General features: G+C 34.8%; 2 protein-coding genes across 3 annotated transcripts; both read right to left on the reverse strand.

Moving 5' to 3' along the window:
• Window positions 1–508: 508 nt before the first annotated feature.
• Window positions 509–10,068, reverse strand: LOC100778773 (presequence protease 2, chloroplastic/mitochondrial). Its single transcript, XM_003517558.5, has 19 exons — window positions 9,676–10,068; window positions 9,405–9,588; window positions 9,139–9,313; window positions 8,918–9,050; window positions 8,736–8,806; window positions 8,216–8,299; window positions 7,854–7,944; window positions 6,563–7,083; window positions 6,312–6,476; window positions 5,991–6,209; window positions 5,778–5,905; window positions 4,331–4,520; window positions 4,146–4,229; window positions 3,947–4,044; window positions 2,357–2,621; window positions 2,043–2,205; window positions 1,613–1,793; window positions 1,343–1,414; window positions 509–832 (listed from the first exon to the last, which is right to left on the reverse strand). Exons 1-19 carry the CDS (start codon window positions 9,944–9,946, stop codon window positions 691–693), a joined length of 3,237 nt encoding a protein of 1,078 aa, XP_003517606.1. The 5' UTR covers window positions 9,947–10,068; the 3' UTR covers window positions 509–690.
• Window positions 10,069–12,733: 2,665 nt separating this feature from the next.
• Window positions 12,734–20,788, reverse strand: HDA1 (histone deacetylase). Of its 2 annotated transcripts, XM_003517559.4 has the most exons (8): window positions 20,631–20,788; window positions 19,324–19,859; window positions 15,939–16,379; window positions 15,194–15,424; window positions 14,469–14,539; window positions 14,341–14,398; window positions 13,679–13,750; window positions 12,734–13,599 (listed from the first exon to the last, which is right to left on the reverse strand). In XM_003517559.4, exons 2-8 carry the CDS (start codon window positions 19,849–19,851, stop codon window positions 13,507–13,509), a joined length of 1,494 nt encoding a protein of 497 aa, XP_003517607.2. In that variant the 5' UTR covers window positions 19,852–19,859; window positions 20,631–20,788; the 3' UTR covers window positions 12,734–13,506. The 2 variants fall into 2 exon arrangements, with proteins under 2 accessions (XP_003517607.2, XP_006573915.2); XM_006573852.3 differs by lacking the exon at window positions 13,679–13,750.
• Window positions 20,789–24,043: the final 3,255 nt, after the last annotated feature.

Raw genomic sequence — 24,043 nt, forward strand, 5'->3', positions numbered from 1 at the left:
GATAATCAAAATTGGTGGTTTTCAATAAATTATAATCAATCACAAAGAATATTGGAATGTTAAATTGAACTTTACTAGCATTTATCTTATGCAATGTTAAGTTGAGGAGAGAGGGAGAGAAATAAGATGAATCTCAGGTAGGTTTCATATTTTTTACACTCTATTTTAATTTTAATATATTTTTTATATTTTTATCCTTTCAACCAAACACAACATTAGTTAAAAGAGTTTTACACTATTTCTAATCCTTTTTATAAGATAGTGTAAAATACACTATCGCTGGTTTCTTATAAAAAATAATTAAAGATAATATTTAAGGACAAAGATAGTATAATTAATAAGTTCATTCTCCCTCTTATGAGAAATGAAGATAAGTAACATTCATTAATTAATTAAATAGAGAGTAATTAAATGGAAAGAAGAAAGATGAGTCCCAATAATTTAAAAATAATTTTGAAAAAATAATACAAATTGTTAACATTTAATGTTATTAACTAAAATAACCAACTTTCTCAAACGATTTGAATTAGTTAAAAAAATATTCCAGGGACGAAAGTAATAATAAATTCTCGTATCTAGCTCCAGCCAGTTAACCTATTTAAACAAATAATCAAGGAAACATTTGTTTCGATGTATGAAATTTTAAGAAAAGATACAATTTCAAATCCATGCGGGGAATAGATACTGAAACTAAAGGGCTTTCTTCACTTGAAAGAAGTCGGGACGGTCCTTGTTGGCCGTATCTACATCCTCTGGAGATGCCACTGCAACCACAACCCCTTTATCCTTAACTGCTTCCATAGCATCCATAAAAATTTTGAAGTCCTTCAAACTGGCAGAAATATAAAACAGTATAAGAACAATAAATGGTTTGAAGGTCAGGATCAAATTCAGTGGGAAGTAAGTATATGTCACAGCACCAAGTTTCCCAGGTAGTATGCAGAATTTATACGCAAAAATATCCATATTCTTTTGATTCATTAGTCCTTTTACCATAAGTGAATAACAGAATGCAAGGACAATAAGGAGGCGTAACCTTGCAAAATATTTCAAATTGTCTCAACACAACACATTCAGGAAGACTAGTCCCTAGAGCAGCAAAACTATATAAAACAATATCATCCAATGACAGAGAAAATCAGCCGTCATAAAATTTCAATTGATTCCAGTTTCAGACAGTCATTTTGGGAATGTTAATAGCCCACCACCATAGAAAGAAAGAAAGAAAGAGAAGTATTGAGAGCAGACAGCATTATTTTGCTTCATCAATAGCCGCAGACCAAATGATTATATATTCATAAACAGTGAAGATCATGCATTAATCAACTATCAGAATCTCTACCTAGTAGATAATATCTCTTCACGTCTCCTTTGCCTTTCTTCCTCTGTGATACCCAGTAAGTACCGCAACATACTGCAAATGAAATGAAAAGCAAGCACGGTTTGTAACTACAATAAGAAAAACAACAATAATTGCACATTTAGAAGCAACTACTAATAATTAGCGATTAATCTTGCTAAGAGTGTGTTTGTGTCTAGTCATTAAGATGCATAAGAACCAAATATCCATAGAAAACAGGCTCCGAAAGCATCAATTATCTCAAAGACATACCTACTATAACCTTTGGCATCAGGAAGTTGATACGCATCTACATCCCCAATGGTTCCAATTATGGCTTTTGTTAAAGTGTCGTCATCTATTTGTAGTTCTCTTAAGAAGTCACCAGTTCCATCATATACATCAAGTGTCTTCAGCAAATTGGGATCACGATAAGATAAGAAGGAGAACACTCCTAGAAACAAAAAAAAAGGTAAGCTTGCAGGGATCTTTTAATAAGAATTTAATTAGAATAAATTGACAATGTAAAATTTTTTTACAATGTCATCCAACGGCTGATCCTTACATTGTCATCCAACCACTAATTGACATGTACAATAAATTTGTTGACTTTTATATTGTCAATGTTAAAACTACACTCACAATATGTAAAAATTAAGCTCTTTGAATAATTATGCCCAAGGTTAAATATAATACAACTTACCCGAGTGAGTATCAAAATCACAGAAACCTCCATAAGCTCCACCACTAACACGTACACGATCCCACAACCATGTATTGCTAATGTATTTGGAAATAACATATGCACTCCCATTAAGCCGATAACCAGTATCATAAATGTTGGCTGCTTTTCCAATGTAATTAACCTATAGAAGGAGACATCATGATATGTTGATAGAAACACAATTAAATGCAACAGAGAAAAAAAACTTCAGGATCAAAGGCAACTACACTCTGCCCTTGCACGACAGAAATGAAAATATGTATACAAAGGATGACAAAATGAAATTATCTTACCTGAGTAGGAATCACGATAGCTTCATTTGTCAATGGAAGTCTAACATTCCAAGTAGTTGTTGCAATGGGAGAGCTAGTAGGAAGCAGATCAACAAATTTGCTCAGAACTTTTTCTGTCTTTGCAAGGTTTTTCCTATCAGCAGTGACATTTATCAAGCAGCCTTGCTTGGAAAATATAGATTTGCGGATCTCCTCAAGAGATGATGAGATATCGGCCCAATCTTGATCAACTCTCTCTTCAAGTGTTCGGAGGAATTCAAGGTAACTAGAACGAATAATCGAGAAATACAGAAGTAAACACCAGGAATTATAATTCTGTACCATTTCATTAATAAACATAAAAAGTAGAATAAAAAGGACAATCATGAAACTTCAAACCTTTTAACAGTAGTGTCAAAGTTGTTAGGATTTTTATTCTTTTCAAAATTTAAATAATTCTTCTAGCAACTTGGGACAGAACAAGACCAGATTCATCTGATATCAGCCTTATCTTTTTGATTTGTTTTTCCCTTTATCTACTAGTTTGAGTTGTAATCAGAATCAGATTGGTTAGAGAACTCTGCCTACCCTTTGTAAATTCAATTAATCAATGAAATAAGAATTATAATTTCTTCTCCTAAACTACATGGTGAAAATAAACAATGACCAGACTAAACAGGTCTGGGGGAACCGAAGGAGTTCCAAATCCCACAACATCAGGAGGCAGCGAATGAGCTTCAAGCTGGAACTTGAAGTCCTTGATTGAAGAAGAAGCCCCCTTGGTGTGAAAATTGCAGGAAGCCTTGGCACACAAAGGAAACCTTCGTAAACCACCAAAAGGGAAGAGGAAATCAGGAGAAGGACGGGCATTTTAGACATCTAATACTGACAATCAGGATCAGAAAATACCGTTCACAAAGGTAGTTGGAGCACTTATAAATTGCTATACAAAAATGTCAGTTAACCCATCTTATTCCTTAACCCAAAAGGGGACTCATCTTTCTACTGCTCTCCTTATTACTAATAAATACAATTCTAAGTCTCCAAGGATCATAGATTCAGGAGCCACTGACCATATGACAGACTGTTCAAATTTGTTTTCTTACTGTAGTCCTTGTGCAGGTAAGAGAGGTTAAAATTGCAGATGGTTCCTTCTCTGCAATAGCCAGTGTTGGTTTATCTCCTACATCAAATTCTCTAACTCTTCATAATTTTCTTCATGTAACCAACTTGTCATGCAGTCTGTTTTCAAAATGTCTTGCTGCTTTTGACTCATCGTTTGTCAATTTCAGTTGTTAGGATTTTTTTCTTTTCAAAATTTAAATAATTCTTCTAGAAACATAGGATAGAATAAGATCAGATTCATCTGATCTCAACCTTATCTTTCTTTTATTTTTCCCTTATTTGCTAGTTTGAATTGTAATCAAATTGGTAAGAGAATCTCTAACCAAATCTGCTTATTCTATCATCCTTTGTAACTTCAATTAAAGTAATATATATAAAATGCATATTACTAGAAGCATGTAATATGACAAGAATGGATACAATGACAAAGAATTATATATAAATGCACCCTCTCAATAGACCATAAGAGTATCTAGATTTTCCAACCTGAGACCTCCCATCTTTTCTGACATCCAACCTGCTGCATTTAGTTTTGCATCCATCCTTGCAGCTGCAATTCCGTGACCACTTCCTCTTAACCGGTTCTGGCAATAGACAGAAATGCACAATATAGTTAATTAGCATAGGCTTGTCATTCCTTTAATCATTTTTGTCCTCTCTTTACATTAAACAGTTTGATAATTACCTCCATTCTTGCTCTACTCTGGGAAACAAATTGTTTGAAACGCTGTTGATCTGTAAATTGGACATCTTGAAGAACAGAATTAACCTAAAGCAGCAGCATAAAATTAGGCTTTACGTTATTACAATTGGAAATTCTAGGCTAATTCAGCGTGTTGAAACTGGAAACTTTTAAACAAATAAAAGTACCAAGTCATAAAGGTCTTCAATATGTCCAGCCATGGCTTTGCCTCGAATAACCATGTGACTACATGGATCTTCCTTGCCCCGCACTGATGATGTGAATGGATAAACTGATATTCCTCCAGTTTTTCTTCCAATTAATTGGTTTAATTGGACAAAAGTCAGGTCCTTTGTTCCCATCTCCAACAATGATTGGCTGTCAAAAATAACATGACAGTTACAAACTACAAAAGCTTGCTATTTTTCTATCAAGAAGATGCTTTTGATATACACGTGATTAAGAATAAGAATAGAAGAATTAAACATCAAAAGGGGGAAAAAAAAAGATTTGAGTAAATCCTTAGATTGTACGTGTCAATCACTTTAGCCTTTGACCTATCTAAACTTTCAATTCCAAGACTTTGTAAAAAGTCATTCTAGTCCTTTTCCACCTCATTTTTTACTAGCTTTAAGGACTAAATGACATTCTGCAAAGTTAGGGACCGAGGTTCAAACGGACATTCCTGCATTCCCACACAGTAAACATAGAAGTAAAACTGGCCTGCCATTAAGGAAACGTCTGTTCATGTTAGGGCAACTTTTTTTCCAAACACACACTAAATGATAATCAAGAAAAGTCATAGACTAAAGTGACCAATTCTCACAATCTCACTGAGTAATCTAGGAAGATTTACCATTAACAATAAAATAGTAATATTATTGTTTTATGTTGATGATAATAAACAATTTGTTAATTGCTACAATAAAATAGTTATTAAAAATTTAACTAGATAATTTTAAAACTATCTTAATATTTTTTATTTTTTAATTAAATATTAAAAAATTATATTTAGAGGGCGAGCCCTGGTGCAGCGGTAAAGTTGTGCCTTGGTGACTTGTTGGTCATGGGTTCGAATCCGGAAACAGCCTCTTTGCATATACAAGGGAAAGGCTGCGTACAACATCCCTCCCCCATACCTTCGCATAGCGAAGAGCCTCTGGGCAATGGGGTACGCTAGTTTATTAAAAAATTATATTTAAATAAATTTATTATACTGTAGCAGAAAATATTATTTTATGATAATACATAATTTTATAACACTTTGTTACTATTTTTTATTTTTAACTATTCATGTAATATAATAATATGATATTGGTCAATTTACTATTATGATAGTCCAATATTTATATAAATAATAATACAAGGCAGAAGCATGAAATAGATTAAATAAGAGTAAAAAAAATGCAATGAAAATATAACAGAATTTGGCAGGAATACTATTCATGCAGTAACCAGTTTGTATATATAGATTTTGATAACTAAGCTCTAGATTGAGGAAGGTTATTGACAATATAACTAGTCTACTAATTGAATTTGGTTTCCAAGAAATAAATTAACTTCGCAAGTAAATATTAGGAACTAGAGATGAATGGAAACAAAGTGTAAAACATCTTCCAGAAGCTGTATAGTTACCAAAACAGTGGCACCAATGGAAGAAGCTCTTGCTTCAATGATTTCATGTTGAATACTATTTCAGTGTAAAGGACATCATTGGTGAAGAGATCATGCTGCAAAACTTTTACTCCATTGATATCCCCAACCTACATTTAGCAAGTAAATCCTTGTGAATTTCTACAGATCATAAGACAAACAGGTCTACCTCACTCGAGGGGAAGTAGTGATAACCTCAGTGGGAACACGAATAGGTTCTTTAGGAATATCTTGTAGAGAAAGGCTAGGAACAGTTTTCAAAGCTTCAGGTGGGTCAGGAGTCTCCTGCTTAAGCCGAAGCTCATGAGTAGCACGGGCCAACTCTGCTAGATCTTCTGTTGTCATACTAGCTTTAACTTTCTGCAATATCTGTTTCTCTGCGACTTCATCACGAGCAGCTTTTTCAGGATCAGGCTGAAAAGAATGATTGTCATCAATAACAACCAACATATATTGAATGCAAAATGGTTTTCACTCTTACACAGGTTTTCAAGCTTAAGATAAGTAATAAAGAACCTGCATTTCCACGGTAACTTGATGAGGGTTGTTCAAGATGAATTTCTCTATTAGAGGAGAAAACACAGATTTAGAGCCCTCCTTTGCTATTCTAGATTTTAGGTCTTGAAGAGGCTTCTCATACTTCAGTGGCTCAAAGGGATTCATATCATAAATCCATTTACCCTACAAATACAAATCAAAACAATTATAAATCTCAATCAGAGAAGGATGCCCATTTTCGACGCCATAAAATTTTTAGCATATCTTACAATGGACTGGAGCATGAGAGACAACCCACGAGGAAATGACCCAGTGTTGTTCTCTCTCAGAGAAAATTCAATTGTATTCATAGAAGCCTCAATGGCATCTGTATCAAAACCTTCCTCTGCCAACTTTTTAAGTGTACTTGTGACCAGCTCTTCTACCTTATGAATATCATCTTCAGAAACACCCTTCATTCCAATGCTAAATTGAGGCTGGAGTAGTTCATCTTCAACCCCACCACCAACAATGGCATCGCCCAGTCTACTTTCTAGCAATATTTTCCTCAGTGGTGAAGCAGGGGTGCCCAACAGAAGGTGATTCAAAAATCCTAGTGTTAGCTCAGTTTCCAGGTCTAAGGGCTTATCAGAGAGCAACCAGTTAAGACAGACCATGTGCTTCTTCTTCAAATCACCCCCTTCACCAGCAGGATATGTCTCAACAATCCGGACTGGCTTTGAAAATAGTGTCTGTGGTTCAACCCTTGATTCATGAGAGGCCAAACTAGAATCAAACAAGTCTAAATATTCTGGACAACAGAGGAGAGGAAGAAGTAAGTGGTTAATTGCTACAAATCCGAACCCTTAATAACTAGTCTGAGATATATAGACCATAAACAGAAAAACATGCAATCATGTCATTAATATTCTTTTAGTTAGCAGCAAAAATAACAGTGTATAAAACAAGTGATAAAAATACGGAAATATAAGAGGTAAAACTTATTAGTCCAAAGAAAGATAAATCCAGAAATATTAGGGACACTCTTAGACAATTAGGAATGGGATCTTCAAAGGGGAACTCAATACAACCTCATGTAAAATGGGGTAAGTACCAGTGTGAGAAATGCAGGAGGCAAGACTAAGGACATTCCTATTGGGATTGTCAAATTTATCCACGGAATTCTTTGTTATTCATATTTGAGAAAGACTGCAAGAGGGAGCAACTACCCTTGGCATGACTACAAAGTATAAAGACCCTTCTTGCTGTTGCTTTAAAATTATGGATAAAGGGAAATGTAACAGGTTGCTGAATGCTCACTTGCTTGGCATTACACAGAAGGGCCTTTTGTGAGCACTGAAAGAGTTCCCTCAAGGTCATCCAAAAATATATTTGCATTGTCATAGCAAGAAGAAAATGTGTTTGGAGTTTGGACCAATAGTCAGGCTACATGCGTTAGTCATTCATTCTAATCAGGAGTCAGTACTTGGATCTACATTCTACAAGATCATCACAACAAGGCCACTCTTCTCAGTTGTCAGCCTTTATATTTAAGGAGCAAGTTAAACTCAATCTTATTACCACTTAGGATGCGGAGGCGCTCATTTGGATCATCATCTCCATAAAACCATATGCGGGAATTGCTAGGATGGTAATACTTGCGGTGAAATTCCTGTCAATTAAGTTTAAAATGAAAACTATCTTAAATTAAGAAAACCAAATATTTGCAAAAGCTAATACTGAGATCAGCAGTAAACTATATGGAAATAAACAGGTCACCAAGGTACAAATGCAAATGACAATGTATAATTTTTCCCATCATGCTGCATAAATCAAACAATGATGGTGACCACAAACAACTAAAACCCAAAAAAAAATCTTGTGAAAATTAGTGATATCTCAACATACAACAATAATTATTTAACAGGATTCTCAAGACAAACCTTAAATTCCTCAAAAGTCAACTTGGGAATAACTCGAGGATCACCTCCACTGTCAACACCATAGGTGGTGTCTGGGAAAAGAGCCTGTATAAATAATGAAAGCAACAAACTAAAGTTATAAAAAAAATGTCATAACAAAAAAATTCCTCATAGCTAGTACTTGTAATATAAAATTGAAACTGAAAAGTTCAATGAATTTAGGAAATGTGATATGCTTTCAGGTTCTAGAGACAGGAGCTTACAAATTGCAATAATGAATATCAACATAAGTTAAAACTCAATGCTGACAGCAAAGAGTAAATTCATCCAAGACTATATCATCAGACACTTTTATAAGGACCAGCTGTAAGAGATCATGAAATGAAGAGAAAGCTGAAAGTATCACCCACCATCCACGAACTTTAAGGACCACATTAAAAGTGTTCAAATGTTTCTACATGCAAGAAATGCAATCCAAAAAAGTATAGCGAAAGGCAAAATACATGAAGATAAGGAAAGGGCAAGCCATTAAAAAACTAGCCTGTTGAGCAGCTCGCCCAAGTATATTATCCGGTTGAGAGTAGACACCCTTCATCTCATTGAACACGACACCTGGAACAACAAATAAGACATCATTAGAAAATATTGAAATGCATAAGAGTTGGAGTTCAAAAATATGGAGGCGAAGAAGGATAAAGAGATATGAATAATGTTTCATGAAACCTTTATAAGTGATGTCTTCGGAAGGATCGTTGAGCTCAAAGTGCCAGCCTTCCTGTTGAAAAATCTGAAAGTCCTCGACACATCTGGGAAAGAAAACCGCATCCAGGTAGACATCAACCAAATTATAGAAATCCTGTTTAGGAAGACGGAAGATGTGAACATTCTAGTTGTAGTGTCAAGCCAAGCATTAGGATTAGGATTAGAATAGATTGAAGAATGACCTTGGCATTTGTGGAAGCAACTGGGTAACATGTCCTATCGGGATAGGTGAACGCATTAAGGAAAGTGTGCAAGCTTCCTTTCAACAATTCAACAAAAGGCTCTTTGAGAGGGTATTTTCGTGAGCCGCATAATACGCTATGCTCCAGAATGTGAGGGATACCAGTGGAGTCTTTCCTGTAGAATAGAATAGAAGCATGTTAGTTTGTTATATAAATAAAGAAGAAAGAATAATGGTATAGTATAGTGTGAAAGGAAGTGGAGTTACGGAGGAGTGCGGAAAACAATTCCAAAGACTTTATTGTCGTCGTCGTTGGAAACAGACATGACTTGAGCCCCGGTCTTGATGTGCCTGAAAAGAACAGCTTTTGATTTGCATTCTGGAATGAATTCCTCGGAAACTTTCTCAAACCCCAATTTAAGGGCAACTTCATCATTAACCTCAGCAAAACCTGCATCGAATCCAAATGGAAAAGATAGATTGAAAGTCTTCCAAATGATGAAATGGATAATACGACTTTAAAGAGATAGATAGATACCTGAAGAAGGAGAAGGGGAGAGAACAGCTCTCGGGGCGAGAGAAGAGAAGTGTTTCCTGTTGATGGTGGTACGGAAGTAAAGGGGAAGCAATCTGGAGGAGGAGGAGGAGCGGCGGCGGGGCAGACAGAGAGGCCTTATGGTTGGAAGGGAGAGAGAGGGAATAATACTAATAGAGGAAGAGGGACGACACAAGTGTGAGTGAGAGTGTAAATATCTTCTGCACAACACAGAAGAGCACGGCAGACAACGAACCAGTGCCGCCCTTTCCATCACTGCTTCTCTTCTCAGTGCAGAGTGCAGAGTGCAGATTGATAAATGATAATGGATGGACAATCCACTTACGTATCAAATCCCCAGCCTTTCTTTTAATTCCGTGTCGTCTAATTTCACCTACAATATTTTTCAACATAATATACACCCACAATAATTAAAGGTTGAATTACTTTTTTTCTAATTTCAATTTCTTCCTTTAGTTTTTTCTAGTATTCAATCTAATCCTCTCATTTTTTTTAATTGATCCAATTGTTCATGCCATCTAGATTGGAGAGACAATGGGAATGGAAATAGGCCCGACGGCATGTTAAGGTCCTAAGGTCTAATCCGTCAAAGGTCTAATTTTTGTTGGCTTATTTATTAAAAAGTATTTTTAATTAAAAAGTTTGGATTTTAAGTTAAAAAAAATTATTAAATCTAATATGTTGATCTATTTATATATATATATATATATAATATTATAATATATATAGAAGGCATATCAGGTGATCAGAGTGTTTTGTTACGAGAGGTGAGAGGATTAAATTACTAACATGATATGGATTCACCCGTAAGATAAGATACTCACCGACTTATAATTTCAAATTCCTAGTGTGGTGTTTTTATTCTAGATGGGGTTTCAAAATTTAATTTGCTCATACAAAAGATAAGAAAAATGAGTTGAAAGAGTCAGATTTTCATTTTCTGCAACTTATTAACTTGACCAATTTAGAAAGAATTAATCATAGAAATACATGAAAGTTCATGAGTTTTCATTCTGTACACTCTAACATTAGGAGAGACAAGGAATTTTAAATCACATGCAAAATCTATGAGCAGACAAGTTAAATATCTTCTCTATGGCACTACTTTACTATTATTCAAAAATGGTGGAACAACAAATATGTGGTGCAAAATTTCTAACTCATCCCCTCCTCGTTGCTGTAGAAATATTTAGTAACCTTTCTGGGTTTAAGATGCAATCTTTTTGTGAGATCCTTTTATCGATTATGTTTTTTAGCAATTATAGTTAATATTAAGTAACCGTAAAATCTTTTTATAAGTAATATCAAAGTATCTGAATTCAAGTGTATTGTTATAGTATCTGAATTTGTTATATTTAGAGATGAGTAGCACCTTATCCCATCAAGGACTTGCCTCACCCATTGCACAACAACAATGAAAGAGACAACAATGGAAGAGATGAGATGCAAAGCCCTGTAACCCACGTGACTTCTGAGTACAACTCGACAAGCCCTAGGTCACCTACACCTTTGGTAATTAATTACCTCTGCCAAACCATCAATGAGCTGTCATTTTGTTATCAACATCATATTACTTTTTTGTATGATTTTATTTACATTATGAACCAAAGTGTGATGAAGAATTAAAGGCTAAGGTTGGACAACTGTTTGATAAGTAAGAGCAAGGGGAACAATTTTACAAAAAAAAAATATGCACATAATGTTGGATTTAATGTGCGCTCAAAAACTAACAATAAAAAAGGTTTGAAGTGAAGTATTGTGTTTGCTCGAACGAAGGTTACAAACCCAATAAGACAAAAGTGATAGAGCAAAGTGGATCAACTATTAAGTCTAGAGGAAGGAGTCTTGCAAGAAAAGGATGCAATGCAAAGGTTGTCTTCAAACCGGTAGAATAAGCTAAATATGAGCTTATTCGATGATTTTTGTACCATTTACTTGCATAAATCACCCATAGGCAGTGTGTTACTTTTAGCAGATGAAAAACTTGATTCATTTATATGGCTGACGGGAGGACATGAGCCAACTACTCTTCTGCTCATAGATTTTTGCATGTGATTTAAAATTCCTTCTCTCTCCTAATGCTGCGTGTTCGGGATGAAAACTCATGAGAACTTTCTGTATCCTAATTGGCCAAGTTAGTAAGTTGCAAAAGATGAGAATCCGACCCTTTCAAATCATATTTTTTATCTTTAGTATGAGCAAATTAAATTTTGAAACCCCAGCAAAAATAAAACACCACACTAAAAGTTTGAAATTACAGGTGGGTGGGTATCTTACGTATGTCATGCTGCACGTCGGGGAGTCCGCCAAAACGGCTGCGGTACACGATTTCATCCAGTAGGTTTCTAATGAGTCGAAGTCGGTGTTGAAGGGGACATACTTCGCCGTGGAGTCGTTCTCCGCCGCGTGGTGGCGGCGGGCCTCATCCTTGATGTTCAGTATGCAAAAAACATGGAATGGTTGTTGGTGGTGACGTGTGAGGAGGTGCACGTGTAGTTTTAATTAACAATTAAATTTAGATCTTCTATTTTGATCTAAGGGTTACTATTTAATCCTGTCACCTCTCATAATAAAACATTCCTCTCACTTTATATATATATATATATATATATATATATATATATACACTCAATTCTGAACTATTAATACAAAAATTGAAAGAGGGTGAAAGAGAAAGAGGAAAACAGAGGCAGGGGAAGGAAAATAGAAGTGAAAGATGTGAAATAGGACGGAAAAAGAAAAACAGAGCAAAAAAAAAAAATCCTGCAGGAGTGGAAGGGGGTCATCGAATACGGAGGATCCCGGAAGAAAAAAAGCTTGGAGAGGCTGTCATGCACAATAAGGAGAATGAAGGGTCGAGGGGTTTTTTGTTCTTTGATGTTGATACTTGATACAATCTTAAAACTCCCAAAACACCCCCACTAATTACCCTCAGTAAGGTTATTTTTGGGGTTTTAAACAATTTCAGACGGATCTCCCGGTAAATTTTGAAACAATCCCACGTTCCCCCGTTCAAGCGGCCCCATCTATACCAGCTGCCACGCACGACCCAATAGGAACGATTTCAGCGCCCCTCTCTAGATAAGAAGCAGAACGCGCCATCACCTACAGCCCTTTCCTCTGCCGGGGACTTCCACGAAATGAAAACGGGCGGCATCGTCGTATGCTCGACATTGGTTGCCCTGGTTTATATCCCGGAGTACTCCTATGGCCGATCTGTCACCCAACCTACTCAAAAATCGAAAGGCTTGACCCCGTCCCGTTTGGAGAATGACCCTTATGGCATGGCTTAGTCAGTTATTCTCGCAGTTCAGATAAGATTCGGACCGCCACTTCTCTGAAAGCATGGTTCTTGCCTTCCTCTTTCCTCCCTCCTTGGAGCTCGTCGCACCACTGAACTGAGATGCAACGGTCTCCTTGTAGTGGCCCAGTGCCACTATGCACTGCTATCGACAAATGACATAGATTTATGGTGAAAGAATGAGCTTGTTTAATCATTTTTGCAAGAAACACAAGATGAATGTTATACTTCATCTCAACGGATCCAACAATAAGCTGCTCCCTTGACAAAGTCTGCTACCATAGTGAAACATACAGAAAAAATAACTACTACATTCATCTTGCAGTAATATGAAACATCAAAAGCCAAGGCAAGCTTGCACCATATCTCTTCAGTTTCCAGATAAAGCAAAAATTTGAAACACTACAGACGTCAGATGAATGCATGCCAGACTGCTTTAGGAGGAAACTATAATTTACAGGTCGACAGACACTAGTCAAGGAGAAGGTTGATCAGTAATGCTTATTATTGCTTCATCTTGGCCTGTGATCAGAAAGCTCTTTTAAATTATCCTGCTCCTCTTTGATGCATGGTTCATCCACTGCCATTGAGTCCACCCCCGACACCTGAAACATACAATTTTAACACCACCAGAGTGATCTTATAAACGATAAATTTTAGTTTATGAAGGCAAAAACATTCAACCTTGGAGCATGAAATCTCCTTGAAAGGCGTAAGATAATCTCTTCCACAATCTAGATGTTTATGATAACTTTCCTGAAATTTAAAATATGTTCTTAATTTGTCAACCTAAAAAGAATTAATTCATCTTAAAATTGTGAAACTAGACAAATCACTGTACAAGCACATCCTTTAGCAATTTGAATAAGGAGACAAGACAAGTAAACCTGAGCCCAATCACTAGGAAAATAAATAAATAAACAAAAGGATAGATACAGCTCGTTTTGATAACATTGAGTATTTTATCAAATATATCTTTTGATTTGTTAGAAACGAAACGTGTCACAAAAATAATAAAGCTATACTTTTAGAAAGTTGCATCTTTATTAAGAATCCCAGATGTTGGACAACTCCTTCTCGTGGCTGTAAATTCTAAACTTTTTTTTTTTATCAGCAAAGATAAATTAGTGTATATATATGTAAGTACCAGGGGTACTAAGAATACAAATTTTTGAAGTTCAGCAGACATATGGTTTCCTAATACAATCTTGAACAGTCGAATTACTATATTGTACTCATTACTTATTCTGATGCTTAGTACATTTAGTTTCAATAATATTTGGATGATTATTGGAAACATATTTTCTACTGTTACAGGGGCAAAGAAAACAGGTCACGGGACATACTGTATCTTTATCCTCAGCATCAACGCATTCACTTTTCACCCTTCTGCGAACAGGATTGCTGTAAAAACAGATCTGTTAAGAGCCTCAAAAGACAATGCAAGATGCACTGCAAAAGCACAAAAACATACCTGTCATCGCCAACCTCCCTGTCAGAATCGGGATCCCATCTTTCATCTCTATCATCTTGATCTTCATCTCTCTAATGAAAAGAGGCAAGTAATTCTCAGTTTTAATCGAGAACTGAGCTCATTCAATGATGGTAAATGAGAAAATCAAATCTAACTATGAAATTAAAATAAAACGAATCATTTGAGAATGATCTTACATATGTTAATGAACACAAGGATTTTTTTAACTTCAGTTATATAATATACAATGCTCTAGCAAGATTTCAATGTGAGTCCTCATAATTGCATTTCTAAAACATGTTTATAGTGTGGCCAAGTTTCTAACTGCAGTTTGCCAAGATGGATTTTTGCCAATAAGCTGCCTAACAAAATCTCAAAAAAAAAAACCCAGCAGATTTTTCCATTTCAAATGCAACATTGACAGTTTGGATATTAGACAAAGTTAAATGTAGTAACTCCACTAGGATGAAATAAATCTAAATAGTGGAATGATTTTTATTTTTTCTCCTTCAAGATCATCATTGAGAGAAATATATCTATTTCCTGAACATGGTAGCAGAGTTTGCACCATGATATGCTACTCAATAATATTTTTATGCCCAAGGATATTCAAATACTTTTCAACAAATATCTATGAGGGAAGGTGGCAACTACTTCGATAAATGATTAAGAGATGATATAACAAGAGTTGGAAAGTTGTATTGGTCAGTAGATGCAAAACCAACCTCTAGAAGCTCTGCATCAGGTGGCCGTTCCTGGAATGGGACACTTGGTGCATGTTGAAGCCTAGATAAATTATCAAGAAGTTTTGCTCTTATTTCATCCAATAATTGTCGGGAGTTCTTGTTTTCCATGTTACTTGGAGCAACATGAAGAGTATAGTCAGGACCAAAATATTCATAATATTCATGTTGAGGCATCTTATCATCTAGTTCAATCCCAAGAGCAACGCTAGTCTGATCAACAATCAATAGAAATTTGATAATCAGAGAACACTTTCTGCTTAAAAATAGAATATTTTCACTTGGCACAAATATCAGGTATACAGATTAAATCAACACTCCATAGCGAAGATACTGATTCCCATATATTGCATTTCAATAGGACAGCTAAAAGCCAAAAAAAAATTAGAAGGCATGCCTCCATTTTTAATTCTTTCCTCCGTTAGATGTTTTCAGTAGCTTTTTTTTAATAATGCTATACAACTATATGTTTGCTTTGAGTTTGTGCACCGTAGGGCATTATTCACACTATTGAAAAAGTGTATGCATAGAACTATTGTTATATCTTCATTGATATTATAGTGGCTTAGTGCCTGTATTTATGTCCGTTGCAGAGATCACTCAAATTATTACTGAGCACTTAATTATCAGGCATCAATATTCTTCACCCTTTGAAGGGAGACAGAGACAATAAATGATAAGATAATCCAACTAGGAAAAGTACATGAATGATCACACAACACATTACCTCGAAACACCAACAACGTGCCACATTTCTTATTGTATAGCCACCTCCCCCGAGCAATAGAAGGGGAACATTAAAAGATCTCATATATCTGACACACTCTGCATGACCTTTTATGGAAAGATTGAAACAACCTAACCTGTCCCCAGATAAAGAGTCAGCACCACATTGTAATACAACAGCACCGGGCCTAAAAATCTCCATAACCTTTCCCATTATTGGCTTAAACAAGGACTGATAGCTCTCATCATCAATTCCATCATCCAAGGGAACATTTAGTGAATAATATTTCCCTTTAGCATATCCAATATCACGAATATCACCTGTTCCAGGAAAGTAATCCCCAAACTTATGAAACGAAACAGTCATGACCCTATCGGTGGTGTAAAAGGCCTCCTCTACACCATCACCATGGTGGATATCAATGTCCACATACAGAACACGCTGCACAATGATAAAGAGAAAGTAGATTACAATGACAGAGCACTTCAGACAAAATATTTAATATAAAACATTTAACGTTAATAGAATTGTAGAAGGCAATGTCTCTCAAAACCCACATCTTAAAACAAGTTATAATGTAACCAGCCATATTAAGGCAATAACCAACGTCTGCCTCATTAAAGTAAAAGAAAAATGCACATTAAATCCCCTTCAAAAACAGAAGGGAAGCTCCTTCAAGTGTCACCCTCAAAGACAGCAAAAAAAAATTCACATCAAATGTGGACAAAGAAGTAGAATAGTAAAATATTAATCAGTTTGTCGAAATAAGCAATATGGAAAGAAAACATCATAAACAATTGCCTAGTTAGTTTGAAATCATCTCTAGGTTTCTGAGAACACCACAGCACAAGCCTGCAACACACACTACTTTAAGAGTTGAAAATAGCTAGCAATTACAATTCATTAAAAGAAAAAGAGCTACTAGTTAATTATCTAATAATATTTATTAAGCATAGTGAAGGAACCAATTCACCAAAAACCTTTAACCATTAGGAGAAACCCAAAAAATGGTTTCATTTTAGATCTTTTAACAGAGGTACTAATCAACTATTAATAGGTCAATGTTAAAAACAAGATTCTAAATACAGAAATATAAGGTTAAGTGCATATTAATGTAAAAGGGAATATCAGAAAAGGGAACCCCTAATTTAAGAGATATGATGCATGTACAACAATTCATACATCAATTTCTACAGCATTAGTTTTTGTGTCTATCTCTCTCCATCATTATTACATGTAATAAATGTTGTGGAGGAGAGAGATAGACACAAAAAATGTACAAATTGTTGTACAAATAACATTTCTCAAAAATGAATTATTAATCAATGATAACCAAAAAGCATACTACATGGAACAAGTATTAATTACATGAATGCTGATAGGTCCCCAAAGATTTAAAGGAAATATTAAGAGATAAAGGAGAAAGAAAGAGAAAGAAATCAAAGAAATAATTGATGGTATTTCTCTACCAAGGGAAGAGTTTATTACAGTTTATTACAAAATATCTATTTACGAGAGTAACAGTATTTATATGTTTCCCTTAGTAACTACCACTATCTACTAGCAATTATAATCCATCTCGCATAACCATTGTTTTTCTAGCATGTACTCACTTGTTCCTCTTTCTAACAAAATGCAGTTTTAATTCAGGAACCACTTGTTTCCTAAGTCATAACAATATCTCCCCTTGTTTGCTGAACCTTGTCCTCGAGGTTGAAGTTAGGAAACTGCTCATGGATCACCTGAACATCCTCCCATGTAGCTTCCTCTGAAGGACGGTGCAAGGAATCAGTAAAAAATAAAAGGACTACATAATTTCAGAAAGAAAACTGTTTGAACTTGCAGGATTTTGAGGGTCTGCACCTCCCCAATGCCCAAAGGCCCCAATCCTCTAGCAAAATGACAAGATATCCCTCCCTCTCAACACCTTCTTATTTATAGGTAACATGCCTTAACGAAACCATCTCACATAACTAACTAACTCACTAATATAACTAACAGATAGGTAACTGACAAGCTGTTGTAAGCACTACTAATGGGGCCACCTAACAATACTCCCCCCTAAATTTTCACCTTGTCCTCAAGATGAACCATTTGTAGTTGCTGAAAACAAGAGTTCTTGCACTATCTGCTGCGTTTTTTTTAACACTGCACTGCTGTCAATAGGTTTCCCCACTAATGTGCAGAACTAGTGCAGCCATAAAACTCCTACCAGGGTCCCATTGGTTGAAGCATGATGATCAAGCCAGACCAATCTGTGTAGTCTCTAAATAGCTTCAGTTCCTCCTGGGTCAAACACAAATGGGCCTGTTGCAAGTAGTAGCCACTTATCATTAGCATTGTCCTCCACTTCCTACAATTGGGTCAAAATCATTCAGAGTTGCAGGACTTGGCCTCCCCTTACATAACCAGTCTGATCTACTTTTGGGCTTGAGAGAATTTTGAGAGAGAAAGGAAACTTTATTTCTCATTAATCAGAAAATGAATTTTCTCAACTATTACAAGAATAGAGCACTCTATGTATAGAGAGTCTATAATACACTAACTACAGTGGTTACTAACTAACTAGAGTTAGACAAAGACTAAACATAAACAAAAGAGCTACAGTCACTTAAGGAGTAAGACTACTCTAATAGGGTTGTGCCCAATAGTTCCACCTCAGTTCTACCTCCTGCCTGGTCTGATGCTTGTTGTGGTTCTGGAATTGAGGTGAAATACCAATCTTCATTCCCATTTCTAATTCCAGACTAACATCAGCCATTGTCTGAGCACCCAGGTCTGGCGGTTCTGACATGGGAAGCTTAGCCAAGACATTAATCCAGCCCCTGGTAATGACCCATCCCTCTTCATGGCAAAGCCCAAATGTTGTGGCCCTATTAGTGATGATGGGTTGTCAAACTCGAAAGTCTATATAAACTCGTGGAAACTCCATAAACTTGACTCATAAACTCGTAAGAGTCTACTTCATATAAAATAACAATAAAATACCCAATAAATAATACAATAATTCAACATTTCAACACCATAATAAAGCAAAATAGTAAACCACAATGCAGTACATGAATGAGTCACAACAAAAACAGCCAAGTGAGCCAAGACGCCAAAAAGAATCCCTACTCAAGAATGTAACAGTATTTGTATACTTCCCTTACTAACTACCACTAACCACTAGCTATTATAACCCGTCCGCATTACCATTGTTCTCTAGCACATACTTACTTATCCCTCTTTCCTCTAAAATACACTTACAATTTTGGAACCTCTTGGTTCCAAACGGATGTTAAGGAATTTTGCAGATGTTGATCATGTAAAGAAATTCAATCTAAATTAAAATGAGAACAGCCATGCATCAATAAGATAGTTAGGGGAATTAAATTTGGGAAACCTCATGTATTTTGAGAAGTTCCAAAATAGCCAGCACAATGTCATTAACATAGCAAAACCCAGAAGCCTCACACTTCTTTGCATGATGTAGACCACCAGCCCAATTTATTGCAATATCACATACTCCATGGTTCAACTTTAGAGCACCACCAACAGAACCTCCTGCATATGTCTGGCAGAAAGAGTAAAGACCATCAAATACAGGGCAGTCTTCGCCAACATTAAACCTCTTCAGCTGTCTCAATTGATCTTGCTGCGTTTCAGGGGTGATGCCTCTCAGAAAGGCCACATAATCATCAGCATGGAACTTGCAAAGGTCCCTATCTTTAGCAGCCATAGGCTTCAGAACCTGCATGTGTTGAAGCAATCCATAGTGGGCTAAAAGAGCATGTGTCATTCGAATCCTGTGTGGTTTCATTGGGTGTCCCTGCCCATAATAATAGTTTCCAACCTCTGGATCATAGAAATATGAAACCTTTCTCTTCACACCATCTGACCCTGATGGAAGGGAGTTCCCTCCACTTTCCATTACTCAGTCTATAAATTACCACAAATAATGTTAATCAAGAAGCATAATAATAGTGTAGACAAGGAAAAAATTCAGTAATTATCAAGCACAAGCATTGAGTATTTAACAATCTAAGATCATAAGGAAATGCAGAGATCATGCACTGATCCATAATAAACAAAGTGGCCAACAAATTGTTTTCTTGATTGCCGAACACCAGAAGGAATAAATACAAATTAACTAGCCTTTATAATTACAAATTGAGCCTTCATCTACAACCCTCAAACCTCAGCTCAAAACTGGGCAGACAAATTAGACAAACATGTTTGGTTGCCAAGGTTAAATGATGATTTAAATTGGAGCAATTCCCAAATATGTACATCATCGTTGTATCTTACTGCAAATTGAACTACCACAATATATACTCAACTACGAAATTCCAAAAGGATGCTCAAGAGTTCAGACCCCTATTGTGAGCTAAACACGGAGAAAATATTAAAAAAAAAAAAACAGAGAATGAAGTTTTCACTTTTTAGCATCCGGATATCTAGGAAGAAGAAAGGAAATAAGATCTGAAAAGGGCTAAATGCCATTCAACCCGAAACTAAACTGCAAAATGAAAACAAAGACAGAAGAGAAAACACTGAATGTTTCAAAAGACTAGCCGGTTTCAAATATAATGACTTGGTAACCAGAGAAAAAGTAATCACTGGTCTCCATAGTCTCAGAGAAAAACCAAGAGAAATGTAGATCGGAGAAAAAACCAAGACAGAGAGTGAGTTGGCAGGGAGAAATCTCACTTTCGTTCTAGCTGCGCTAACGAATGGATGAGTTCAGAAATTCAGATAGTTGAAGACTTGAAGCAGCTCCAGCCTCCAGGCTCCGCCTCTGAAATTGATATCTGATAGTGTCAGAGTGCAGTAGACTATAGAGGAGAGGATTTGAAGCGGAGTAAATTCGGAGTCTCCTATATTTATTTACAGTTTTTTTGTAAAATGATCCAATTTTGTTTTTGGTTTTTGATATAAAAAAATTGTTATTCACATATGATAAATTTAAAATTTTATTTTTGTCTAAAATTTTATCTAAATCACTTTATTTTATTATTTAAAGAAATTTAGGAACAAAAAAATATTTATAATTTATCAAAAATGAAAAAAAAATATTAGGGACAAAAAAAATCAGACATAAACGTATTTAAGACATATTTATATTTTATTGTTTATGCTTGTTTGAATAAAATATGTTTTATCTCTATAAAATTTAAATTAAATATAATTTTGATCCTCTTATTTGATTTAATTTGTAATTTTAATCTTCTAATTAAATTAAATTATAGACATTTAATCTCCAATTTTTAAAAATCAATAATTTTTTTTATTTTTTTCTACTTTTTTATTTTGGTCTAATTGGACCTAGTTCTAAGTTATAATATTAAGACACCATAAAAAATCATTTAATTAATTAAACTATAAAAAAAATAAGTGAAAATTAAAGATTTTTATCAAATTTGCAAATTTTTAAAAATTAGAGAATTAAATTAATTTATTTTAAAATGCGACCAAAATTATAATTTGGAAAAAGTAGGGGAATCAAATTTGTATTTTAATCTAAAATTACAAAGTTCAATTGTAATCTTTCTAAAAAAAAAATTACCATTGTCCATCTAATTTTGAAATATCGCATTTTTCCGTCTCTTTAAAAATGAAATGTACCACTTTCAGTCCTTTAAAATTAAAATGGACATTTCAAAGTTGAAGGAGCACGAAATGAACAAAAAAAAAATAGAAACTTAAACTTAACTGAAAATTTTAGAGGAATCAAAAATATATTTTACTCTTTTTATTGGTATTTATATTTATATTTATATAGAAGGTTAAAATGGGTCTGGTTGTATATAATTAATTATCTTGTGCAAGACATGTTGTATATAATTCGTTAACCTGATTAGCTTCAAAAAAGAAGCGGACCCTCTCCAGCATTCCTTCTCTCCAGCTCTCTCTTGCAACACTATCAACCCTTGGATTTGGTTATATCTAATGGTGTTAATAAAAAGTTGTATTCAACCAATAAAGTGCTATCAGCACATTAAAAAATTGTGTAGTGCTTTTATTCATTGGATAATGTAGAAAAATTGATAGAAATTAAGATTAAAAAGATTGTGAAAACCTATTTTTTAGTGTCTTTCACTTGCACAACAAACTTGGAAAACACATTCACCACTTCATTTCACCTTTTTTTAGATACACTTCATTTCACCTATTCTCAACACTTTGATCACTTCATGAAACACATGGCAGCAACAAACTCACACTAATTTTGTTTAGCACCTTAAGTATCCTTCAACAAATTACAAGTGGCAGCGGCAAAAATTCTGTAAGTTAACTTTTTTTAATAATTTGCTTGGTACTATTATTACAAGTATAAATGAGGTTTGTTGATTTAGGTCTTGTTTACTGAAATACGTTTTGTTTCTATAAATTTGTTTATTGTTTTAATAATATATAAATTATTCTTTTTAAAAAAATAAGACTATTAATACAAAATGCAAGATTGGAAACCAAAGTTGGGTATGGTTTTTGATGGCATTGAGAATGTTTAGAAGTTTTGGGTTGACTATGGTGAAAAAAGTTGGATTTGGAGTGAGAAAAAAGTATGCACACAAGAATAAAAGTGATGGCTCAATTATTTCTTGTAGGTTTGTTTGTTGCAGAGAAGGTTTGTGAAAGCCAAACAAACAAGATTATAATATAAAACAGTTAATCCAAGAAAGGAGACTAGAACAAATTGTCAAGTTAGATTGGGATTGAAGAACACAAATGGGAAATTGATGGTACATGTTTTGGTGGAAGAACATAATCACGTTTTATATTTAAAAGAAACAACTCATATGTTGTCATCCCAACATGTTTCAAAAATTCAATGCCAACAAATTGATCAAGCAGATGATGCTGACCTACAACATAGGAAGTCATTTGATTTGATGAGTAAAGAAATGGGAGATAGAATTAACTTAGGATATGCTCGCCTTGATCAAAAAAATTATCTCTGAAATAAAAGACAGAGGAGCTTGGTACATGGAGGAGTTGGGTATTTATTGCAATACTTTCAAAGCAAGTTGGTTGAAAATCCAACTTTTTCCCATGCTTATCAAACAGATGTTAAAGATCAAATCACTAACGTGTTGTGGGCGGATGCAATGATGCTTATTGGTTATGGATATTTTGTTATGTGGTTTCACTTGATTCAACATATTGCACAAATAGTTCACATAAACTACTAGCAATATTCTCGGGATTTAACCATCATCGTAAAGTAGTGATATTTGGCGCTACATGATTATATGGTGAAACAATGAGCTGTACAAGTGGTTTTTTTGAGACTTTTTTGGAGGCACATAAGCAAAAAATGCCTAAAACAATTTTTACTGATCAAGACCAAGCAATGGCAAAAGCACTATTTGAGGTTATGCTTGGAGCTTACCATGGCCTATGTACATGGTACTTGAATCAAAATGGCATGGAGCACTTAGGTAATTTAATGAAGGGTGATTCTCATTTTCTACGTGACTTTAATAAGTGCATGTATGACTATAAAGATGAAGAACAATTTGAAGAAGGTTTAAGAACTATTATAAAGTATTGTGTGAAGAAAAACACTCGCTTGCAAAAAGTGTACACTTTGAAGGAAAAATGGGCACACTGTTACATGATGAAGGCTTTGACTTTAGGAATGCAAAGCACTCAACCAAGTGAAAGTATCAATGCACACATAAAAAGTTATATGAATGTGAACTTGGATATTATCAAGTTTTTTAAGAATTTTGAAGATTTTGTAGAAGCAAAGCGATATGAAGAATGAAAATGTGAATATGAAACACCAACAAAATTAAAGACTAAAGAACACATATTCTGATATCTTGCAACAAATGTTTAAACTTTACACTCCATTTATTTTTTATAAGTTCCAACATGAGTATGAGTTGTTTGAAACATGTAGTGTGAAAAGCATGAATAAACAATCATCTTTAGTTGATTATGTGATTTCCATGACAATGGATTTGGGAGAGTGGCGAGTGTCTTTTGATTTGGAGAACAAATCCATTTCTTGCTCTTGTCGTGAGTTTGAGAACTTTGGCATACTTTGTTGTCATCGTTTGAGAGTCTTTATCCATATTGATGTCAAATCGATGCTCGAGCATTATATCTTAAAG

This window comes from Glycine max, chromosome 1 (genome assembly GCF_000004515.6).
Source record: "Glycine max cultivar Williams 82 chromosome 1, Glycine_max_v4.0, whole genome shotgun sequence".
Classification (NCBI taxonomy): domain Eukaryota; kingdom Viridiplantae; phylum Streptophyta; class Magnoliopsida; order Fabales; family Fabaceae; genus Glycine; species Glycine max.